This window comes from Nannospalax galili, unplaced genomic scaffold (genome assembly GCF_000622305.1).
Source record: "Nannospalax galili isolate Female #2095 unplaced genomic scaffold, S.galili_v1.0 scaffold34, whole genome shotgun sequence".
NCBI lineage: Eukaryota > Metazoa > Chordata > Mammalia > Rodentia > Spalacidae > Nannospalax > Nannospalax galili.
The window spans coordinates 2,140,226-2,150,895 of NW_008338996.1; the positions used below are offsets into that span (position 1 = coordinate 2,140,226).

Here is a 10,670-nt window from a genome sequence, read left to right on the forward strand (position 1 = left end):
GCAAGTTGAGGGGCAGCATGGTCACTGAGCAGTCTGGATGTCTTGTCCTGCAGTTTGGCCTTGACCTTTTTCCATACCCAGCAGAGCTACTTCTGATTGTGTTTGCTTACCTTCAGGGATAGATTTTTTCTCGAGAGAGGGTTTCTTTGTCAAAAATTAGTAATCTGCTGCTATTGGTGGGAGCTGTTGAAGGTCTTGAGCAGGTGTGTGACTTGACCAGATCTTAGCCTGGCAGCTCACAGCTGGATCCTTGGGCCAGGTCAGAGACAAGAGGACTTGTTAACGTCACATAAATTCTGTCCCTTGATCTTCGACCTGCAGAATGTGGTTCTACTTATGTTTAGTCATTGGGCACATTTATTTTGAAACTGCCTGGTGCCATTTCCTACCTCCTGCTCCACTGAGTTAAGAGAGCAGCTCAGAATTAATATTTAAATTTTGTTCTCTTTTAGACTGATTGAGGAGTTGAAGCTGTCTTTGAAGAGCAAAGAAGCTTTAATTCAGTGCCTTGAAGAGGAGAAATCTCAGATGGCATCTGATGATAACGTGTCATCTGGAGAACTCCGAGGACTCTCTGCCACTCAGAGAGAAGAAAAGGAGAGAGACATTGAGGTGAGGCGACAGGGCACGGAGGGGGCTGTCGCACATCAGGCTGCTCCATGAGAAATGGAACGCCGATCCGTCTGCGGGTTTTTCACAGGGCCTTCCAAGCATGAGTTCCCCGTCAGTCCAGGAATCGCAGAAACCACTTTTGTCAGGCCCTGCCTTTTCCCCCTTAGCTGCTCTGTCCCATAGGTACACACTGCACCTCTGTTTCACCTTGTGCTAATTTGTTGTTGCCTGGGAACTTCCTTTCTTTCTTGGGGCTTTCTTAGGGTAAAATTGTGGTGCATTGTTCATGTCCATTTTTCCTTTGTGGTTAGAGGCAGGCTTGAGGCCATCTTTGGTGTGAAACTTTAGAGGTATCCGGGAAAGGGAACTGACTTCCCGACAGCCTATGAGACCTGTTCAGGCCTCCCGGCCTCTACCAACCAGAGATTGAGATCCCCTTACTGAGTTTGGACCAGGCTCAGAGCAGTCACATTTCTCTAGGCCCCAAGAAGTGGGTTGCTAGTAGCTGGTCCCAAATCTCCTGGACCCCTCCTCACTCTTGTAGCCTCTAAGCCAAACTATCTGGGCCATCCCTTCCTCCTCGAGCAAGGGTGGTTGCTGCATGGGGTCTGTTCACATCAGGGCATATTCTGGAAGCCCAAGAATGGTCATGATTTCTTTATGGAGCGAGGTCCTTGTCCTTGTCACAATAATGGATTCTTCCACCTCACCAGTTAGTTTTCATCTGGAATGGGCCATTGGTACTTCTCCTCCTGTTTAGCCTCCTTTCAATCCCCAGCCCCTGTCCTCGAGCGGGCCCTTTAAATTTTGTTCTAAAGCACCTTTTTTACTCTATGTGAGCATCTGTCTTCACACCTTTCTTACTCACACCAGGTGTGGGGCCCTGGGTGGGCAGAAGAGGGGACACTGTGTTCCTGAGTTCTACAGCGGTGGGGGAAGTGGGGAAATAGGTGCCCCTTCTAATTACTGTGGGGGAGCCTGGCTGGTCCTTCCGCTTACCTCTCAATGCCTTTTCATAGGCTGAGGAAAGGGGGTGTCAGAAGGAGAGAACTCACTTTGAAGAGAGGATCCAGGTATGTTGAGTCAATTAAAACACTTATTGAAGACTCACTCTGTTCTTGCCTTTCATTTGGTTTTGAGTGCAGCAGATAATTCTTGACAGTAGCTATGATGGATCAAATGCTGCTGAGTGCCAGTTATGCTGAAAGCACAGTAGAAGGAGTTCCTCAGTTTTTGCAGTAACAGTGAGGCAGACATTCCCATTGTGCAGATGTGGTACCTGAGGTCCAGAAAGGTGAAGGCACTTACCACAGTCACATGCAGCTGGGAGGGAGGGGATCTCACTGTCTGATTCCAGAGTTGAGCTCCCAGGGCCCTTAGTCACAACAGCCAGAATTTGTGCAGTGCCTGCCAGCCTAGAGCAGGCTCTCACATCCATTATTGCATCTGATCCTACGGCAGCCCAGGAGAGAGGCAGCAGTGATTATCTTAAGACATGAACTCAGACTATAAACGTAAGGCTCAGTCTCCATCAAACCAAATTCTCCGCTAGCTTTTGTAGCATTAAGAAATGAAATTAATGATCTGTTATTTCCCCCCAAATAACCTGGTGCAGTTTCAAAGACTCTGATGTGACTGTATTCAAATTTTAGAAGGTTCTTCCCATAGGAATAGCTGTCATCGTCTCAACCCATCTGATCCCCTTCCCTTCACCCGGCCCTGGAGCCGTGAGCAGGAACATAGCAACTTGGAGCTGATGCCATTGCGTTCAGCTCGACTTGGAAACATTAATCACAGGTTGACAGGAATAGGATAGAATAACTGCATTTGAGTGTGCTCTTAAAGATATATTTACGGTGCATTTTGGTTGGAACACATCAACTTCGTGAATCTTTTTCTAATCTAATTTAGGCACTTCAGGAGGACCTGAGAGAGAAGGAAAGAGAAATTGCTACAGAGAAGAAAAATAGCTTAAAGAGGGATAAAGCCATTCAGGGCCTAACCATGGCATTAAAATCAAAGGAAAAAGAGGTATGTTTGAGACACTTGAAGTGGGATTTTTCTTTATTAGTTTCTGTGACTGGCCTGTCCTACCGTGGAGTTTTAGCTCTAGATAAAAAGTTGGTAAGAGGGGAAGAAAGGTTGGGGGGTGCTGGAGCGATGGCTCAGCAGTTAAGAACACCGACTACTCTTGCAGAGGAGCCGGGTTCGGTTCCCAGCACTCACATGGCGCCTAACAACCAAATGTAACTCCAGTTTCAGGGCATCTGACATCTTCTGGCCTCCACCTGTATCTCACACCTGGATGCATTTACATACATGCAGGCACAACCCTCACACACATTAAAAAAAAAGTTTTTAAGAGAGCTAAGATAATACAGAAAGTGGGGAAAGGATCCTTTAGTCAACCAAAAATTCTTGTGGGATAGCTTATCCAGTGCTGCTCAAAAAATAAATGTGAATAAAACATTTAAACATTTCTAATAGCCATGTTAAAAGAAATAAGTAAATTAATTTTAATAGCACATGCAAACATTACATTCAACATGTAATCAGCAAAACAAAAGTAATGATGAGCTATTAAGCATTTTCTCAGTTGAGACTTAACACATTCATTTGGCTAGTGACTACCCTAATGGACAGTGTAGATTGAATCTTTTGAAGGGCAACTGATAATTGAGATGAAGGAGTTTGGGAGCAAGGCTCTGGCTGTGAAGCCAAGACCCACCTGGCTTGTTGACTTTGAGATCTAAGGTGGGGACTGACGACACTTTTCTTGTCACTAGTTGTTACAGCAGTGTGTTATAGCTCAGTGACTAAGGCCCTGACTCATCGAAGACACCCAGTTCTACTTGAAAGTGTGATGGGCAAGACAGAGCCATAGTTGTGTGATTCAGGAAGTGCAAGGGCTAGGGAGGCAGAGGGAAGAGGCTCTGGTACCAGTCGGAGTGGTTGTGGGGAGTGGAGTGGTGCTTAGAGGAGAAGCTGCTGAGCTGAGTTCTAAAGAATAAGACTAAGTAAGGCTGGGAAGAAAGGCTCAGATGGGCAGGCTGTTTGGATATAAAGAGAACAATAGTCAAAGCTTATGGTGTGTGGCACCATAAATGGTTTGTGGTTACCAGGGAACAAAATGCAAAATTTAAATGAGACACAGACTAGGGTCCTATAGACCCTTCCAAGACTGTGCTCCCAGTTGACCCAGGGACCTCTTACTAGAATCCCCTTCTTGAAGGCCTACTTCCCAACTTTGCCACATAGATGACCAGGCTTTGGGCACCTGGACATATGCAGGACATACTCTAAACTGTATGTAGACCATGGCAATAGGTAAGGGAACTAAATCTCAGAGAAGTGAAGCCACCAGCCAGCAAAGGGCAGAACCGGAAACCCCACTCAGAGCTTTTGTCTCCGTAAAGCACTGTGTGATCAGGGAAAAGCAGGCGGACTGTGTAGGAAGGAGAGCTGAGCCATGTATTTGACTGCCGTTTACTTTTTTCCTCAGGTTGAAGAACTTAACTCTGAAATTAAAGACCTTAATGCTGCCTTTGCCAAAGCCAGAGTGGGCCCCCAGAAAACGCAGGCTCTGAAATTCCAGGTAAGGGTTCTCTTAGTTTTAAGTGATTCTCTCTTGGATCTTTATTCCAGGTGAGGCCCAGACTTTGCAGCTGAAGGAAACTTGGATGATTTTATTAAGAACTGTGGGTGGCCTTTAATGGTAGAATCAGAGGTCTGATTAAAGGGAGATTCTCCACCGGTTTTGGGAGCTTCTCTAGCTTCAGAGTATTGATGACGATGACAACCACTCTCTTAGTTGACATGCTGAGTTTACTCTGGTCCAGCATGTAGACTTTCTCATTTAATCCTCATCCTCATAGCCCTTGGGGAGGGTAATTACCGTCTCCCTTATTTGTGAGGTTTTTGTCTTTGAGGTTGTGTAGTTTATTCACTGTCACACAGCTAGTAAGTGGCTGGGTCAGGATTTGAATTCAGCAATTGCAACTAGCAGCCAGCATTTGTTGAACACATACTTTGTGCTTAGCCCTGCTCCCTGCTCCATGTCTCCTTTTTCTGTGCAACACTTGGAAGTAGGACTGTTCATACCCTCGTTTTACTGCTAAGGACATCCAGGTTGAGAAATGTGACTGGCTGAGTTCACCAAACTGGTAAGTAACAGAGCCAGGATTTGAAATCCCCAGGGCTTAAGGCACTGCATAGCCTGGCACCCATGCCTTCTCTGCCCTGGCTGCCTCCTCCTCCTGTTGCTTCTGGATTTGCGTTCTAGGCCTTCCTGCTTTGGACCTCCTGCTCGCTCTTGGCTTCCAGCATCGTACTTCAGTGGTACCTAGCGATCATCCTTTTTGTCATCCCTGTCTTTTCCAAATTTCAGTTTTGTGCTTTTAATTATTTCAGCATTTTCTCCCTGTTTGTTATTTACCTGTACTGTTTATGTAAGCCTATTACTAGTATTGAATCAGTAAAGTTCCATCATCAAATTAAGCCATACTCCCTGAAGCCCTCCTCCCACCCTGTACCAGGGCTGCTTCGGTGGTAAATAGAAGTTAAATCTGATTTAAGACCATTTGACTTCTAAGATTCATGGTCCATGCCTTATCTTTTGCAGAGCTTTGGCTCACAATGAAAATAATTGCAGTAATTTGGTTTAGATCATGAGATGCTAGCAGCATAGACAGATCGCTGCTTTTGGGATCACAGACTTGCCTTCTTCCACTGTTTTGACAGTAGTTGATGAAATAGAGCTGAGATTACATTTTACATTTTACCTCTGTGCTTAGAAACTAACATGCTTTAAAGGCCAAATTCTTTGGAAAACCATCAATATTTTCCATTTCTTAAGAAAAAAAAATATGTTGGCAGTTGATAGCCAGAGACCAGACATCCTTAGGAGCCTTGGGATGCTGGGAAAGTAGGCAGACTTGTAAACTTGACTGTTACCCAGATACTTGATACATACTTATTAATTTAATAATCCTTACTCATGGTCTAAGCAAACAGGGTGAGGTCTTGGAATGGCATTGTGGCTGGTTTTTCTGTCCACAGTTCACAGATCAGGAGTTGCAGTGACTTCTCGAGTTGTGTGTCAGATGCTTTGCCAAAGAGGTGAGCTGGGTGTGGTGGTGCACGCCTTTAGTCTCAGCACTGGGGAGGCAGAGGCAGGCGGATCTCTGTGAGATCAAGGGCAGCCTGATCTACATAGTTCCAGGCCAGCTGGGGCTACAGGGAGACCCTGTCTCAAAAAGACCAAAACAACAACAACAACAACAACAACAAACCAAACTAACAGGCGATGAGTTGTGACTGTCGGAGACTTTTTGACAGGACTAGAGCTCAGGCCTGCCTCCAATGCCTCTTTTCTCTCTATTGCTCTGGCTGTGGTGAGTGAATGTGCATGATGTGTTTAGATGAGTGCTTCATTTGAGGTTTATGTGGTTTCCATGTTGCATAGACTTACAAGTGCATTTCTTTAATGTTACCAGCACCTTTTGGGCTGTGGTGTGATTTGAACTAATTGAAGCCTGAGTAAATAAGCCAGAGGGGACTGGAGAGATGGTTCAGTGGTTAAGAGCACGCTCCCAGAGGAAGTTCAGTTCCCAGCACCCACATTGTGTGGCTCACAACTGCTTGTAACTCTAGCTCTAGGGTATCTGATGGCCTCTTTTGGCCTCTGAGGGCACTTGCACTCACATGCATATGCCCACATGTAGACGTGTGTATGTACATAATTACAAATAAAATAGATCTTAAAGCCAAAGGTCATAGGGTTGACTTGATATTGAGCTTGACACAGAAGCAACAGCAGGTGATATTTAAATTCTTGGAGTGCCTGCCACAGTACAGACAGTTAGAGATGTGACTTTTCATCACAGGTGTGACTGTGTACAGGTTGCGGTGTGGGCCAGCTTGTGCTCCTCATGCCTATTCAAAGTTATTTCCGAATTGGAAGTGGTTTCCCCCTTTCATGTATAAAAGTAAAAACATTCACTGAAAGAAAATTTCAAAGTACTTTCTGTGGTTTTTCTAAGCCACATTATGGTGATACCTGAAGAAAGAAATAGCATGACTCTAAGCATTGGTTTTAAGGCCTGGAGTGGATGCAGACTCAGAACTTGTTCCTTAAGATGTCTCACAGAACTGTGCTCTCCAGCCAGGCTTCTTTCATTGAAATAGTATCTCCAGCATGAATTGGGGAAGCAGAAGCTAGGATCCACTCATATCAGAGAATCTTGCCCTTTGACTCCAGGCCTAAAATACTACACACAGTTCAGACTTCTCAATTTTTCTCACTGTTTTCAATGAGAAAAACATGCTGCTTCTAGTGCTTTGAATGTTCCTCACATACACTCATGTTCATTCACTATCTTGGGTGGAGAGTGAGGTGTGTCCTGAGGGATTAAGGTCAGGTGCCTAGGTCACAAGAGGAGGAGATGGCTCTGTGAGCTTGTTTACATTGTAGCTTTTTGGTAGCAAGTTTAGGTAAAAGTCTTTAGTCCAGATTATGTCCATATTGTAAAAGTCATTCCTATAACTTTTATATTTAAAAGAGCAAAAAGAGGCTGATAAGAATTACCAGTAGCTAATGTTGGATGAATTGGGTGAATGTTCCTACCAGGCCTATGTGCTGAAATTGAGACTTCCAGTTTGTTTCACTATTGGGAGATAGTGGAGCTGTTAGGAAGTGGGCCAGGTAGGAGGAACGAGGGTCCCTGGGAGTGTGCTTACCTAGGAATATTGGAACCACAATGCAGTTTTCTTTTTACTTAAATTAAAAAATATTTTTGGAATTTCATACATGAGTACTGTATTTATATAATTTCTACCAGTTCTTCTCCATTCAGTGCCTCTTACATTCTTCCTCCCTCTCAGTTTCGTGGCCTGTTCTTTATTTTATGTATATATATGTGTGGATATGCATGTGTGTGTGTGTGTATACACACACAAAACCTACTGAGTCTGTTTAGTGGTGCTTGTGTGTACATGTATTTAGGGCTGACCTATCAGGGTGCATCCCTGGAGGAAGCTGATTCTCTTTCAACAGCCATTGATTGCTATAGCTCTTCATCTAGAGATGCAGCCCTATGAAATTTCCCCATCCAGGGAATAGTTGGCATGTCAACTAGTGGTGTCATTTTGCCGATCTTGCTCAGGCAACCCTTTTGTGATTTCATGGATGCAGCTTCCCTGTAGTGTCTAGAAAACACGATGTAGCAGCAGGTAACCCTGGTCCTCCCCTGAGCCATAGGTGTAGGGGTTGCATTGCAAATGTATCAGTTGGGGCTGGGCACTCCGTGGTCACTTATTCCCTGCATTTTGACCAGCTATGGATCTCTGTGATTGTTTCCATCTGTTCCAAAATGAAGCTTCTTTGCTGAGGGGCAAGAACTACACTTATCTGTGGGTATAAGGATAAGCATTTAGAACAGTTAGAAGATAAATGGTTTAGGATCGTGGCAGTAGTCATTTCTCCCCTAGGGCCTGTGACCTCTTCAGCTGTGGGTATTTGGCTAGGTTTATGCTACCCAGACACGAATTCCCTCCTATTGAGCTGGCCTTAAGTTCGATTAGACAGTTGTTCATTACCCCCAAGATAAAAGTGCCACTCTTGCACCATTGGGGATATATTGCTGGACCAGTTGTTGTGGTTTGTAAGCTTTCCAGCTGGGTAGACTTACCATTGCTTTTCTCCCTTGGCAGTCTGCATAGCACCTTTTTTTTTTCATTTCATTATTTTTATTTTATGTGTATGTGTGTGACTGCATGTATGTAAGTGCACCACAAGCTTGTAATACCCACGCAAGTCAGAAGGGGTTGGATCCCCTGGAACTGGAGTTACGAGTGGTTGTTATCTGCCATGTGGGTGCTGGGAACTGAACCTAGATCCTCTGCAAGAGCAGCCAGTGCTCTTAACTGCTGAGCCACCTCTCTAGCCTCCACAGCACCTTCCAATACTATGTGAGCTAGTCTTTAGGGAGGAGGTTTCCAGGTCAGTTCCAGTTTCTCCAAGTCCTGTGTCCAAAGCGTGTTGTGTGTTCAGCAGTAGGGTCTTACCTTCAAATTTGGGGAGGCAACCAAGGGCATTGGCAATAGCCTGTGTTGTTTTGAGAACCTCTTGGACTTCCCTGACCAACAGCTCGAACGGAGGTTCCCTTGCCTGGCACTGGGGTTTTGGTAGTCTGTTTCTTGGGTGGAGCTTTATCTTTGATCTTTTCTCAACTTACCTCAGTACGTTTTGTGCTTAATTATGACTACATTATTTAAAAATACAAGTTTTGGAATTGAGATGCTTTCTCACATGCAGATTTACTGACTGATGTTTCATTTGTCTTCGCTTTTTATCTGTTTCTCCTACATTTATTGTCTTTTTCTAATTTTCTATTTTCATACTCATTTTATTAAAAATGTGATTTATTGGGGCTGGAGAGATGGCTCAGCTGATAAGAACACTTGCTGCTCTTCCAGAGGACCCAGGTTAAATTCCTAGCACTCACATGGCAGCTAACAGCCGCCTGTAATTCCACTTCCAGGGGATCCAACACCTTCTTCTGACCTCTTCAGGCACTGCGTACATGTGGTACCCTTACATACATGCAGGAAAAAACTCATACACATAAAATAAAAATAATAAAGAAAATGTGATTCATTAATCATTAGTTCACTTTTGTAGTCACAACTTTGGTTGGTTTCCATTAGATTTTATTTTTCAGTGTTATAATTTGGTTTATTATGGGATTCTATTTAGTTTTTACACTTTCAGTAAATATATTTAAAAACTGGTTTGAAAAAAGAAATTATCAATAAACTCATCTCTAAATATGTGGATTATTAATACCTTGACTCTTTCAGTGCATATGTGTGTATGCATTTGTGTTTGTGTGTGCACTTGTGTGTGGGTACATGTGAAGGCCAGAGGTCAACATCAGGTGCCTTCCTCAATATCCACCTTATTTTTGGGACAGGGTGTCTTGCTGAACTTGGAACTTACCACTTCGGCCATATTGGTTGGTTCATAAACCCCGGGGGTCCTCCTGCCTCCCCTCCCCAGTGCTGGGCTTACAGATATGCACTGCTGTGTCTGGCTTTTACATGGGTGCTAGGGGATTGAACTTGAGTTCTCATGCTCACAGAGCAAGCCCTTTACCAGCTGAGCCATCTCCTCAGTCCCTGTATTTTATTAGAAATTGGGGCTCCCATATGTTATCCAGACTGGCCCCAAACTCCTGAGCCCAAGAGATCTTCCTGTCTTGTCCCCTAGATACTTAAGTATCTAGGACTGCAGATGTGCCACTGCACTGGCCCATTACCCGCCCATGGTGGAACATCATGGATCTACTCAATTTTTTTAGTTTTTATTTTCACTTTGAGATAATGTTTGACTCACATGTACATTTCAGCATCTCTTTACTTGTTCTTCCAAGGTAATATCTCCCAAGTCACAAGCTAAAGCTGGTCTTGAATCCAGGGCTCTCTCAATCTTTTATAGTGAGCAAACATAATTTGCTTAATTTTATGTTTGGCCTTTAGTTTCTGGCCACGTCTAATTGGGCCAAATATTTGCCACTTGGGCATCATTCAGGGAAAGGTAAAAAGCTCTCCAGGGAAGTTTCTCAAAGGGCTATTTAAGGAAAATTTAGCATGGAAAGTGTTTTTATGAAATGCATCGAACGTATGCATTTGAGTTCTTTGAGACTGAATTTTTAGAGGCTTTGCCATGGTTGTTTATGCGATAATCCTGCAGAACTTTCACCACTTGGTAACTGTGAATAATAACCATGTTTAACAACTGATGCTCCTGTCTCTATCTTCCCCTTTGGATTTAGTCGTCTTTTTTCTTTTTTGAATAATTTTTATTGAACTTTTATTGAATTTTTGTGTATTTCATACAAAACATAATCATCTTTATATCCCCTCCCCCATCCATACCTTCCCATAGCCCCCCCCCCCCCCACCTTTCCATTTTTTTATTTTTTTTTTTTTCCTTTGCGTCACCCTATTTTTGCCCACTCACCCCCCTCTCCACACACCGCCCCCACCTGCTCTTATCC

The 10,670-nt window shown here is 43.9% G+C and overlaps 1 protein-coding gene across 7 annotated transcripts in view; it reads left to right on the forward strand.

Annotated features, from left to right (window-relative positions):
- Cdk5rap2 (CDK5 regulatory subunit associated protein 2) overlaps window positions 1-10,670 on the forward strand; it is a 209,865-nt gene that overhangs the window by 48,075 nt on the left and 151,120 nt on the right. For all 7 annotated transcript variants that reach the window (XM_029563710.1, XM_029563713.1, XM_029563711.1 and 4 more), the window contains 4 exons: window positions 453-612; window positions 1,632-1,685; window positions 2,524-2,643; window positions 4,115-4,207. In XM_029563710.1, the coding sequence (XP_029419570.1) occupies window positions 453-612; window positions 1,632-1,685; window positions 2,524-2,643; window positions 4,115-4,207 (427 nt within the window). The remainder of the gene's footprint in view (window positions 1-452; window positions 613-1,631; window positions 1,686-2,523; window positions 2,644-4,114; window positions 4,208-10,670) is intronic.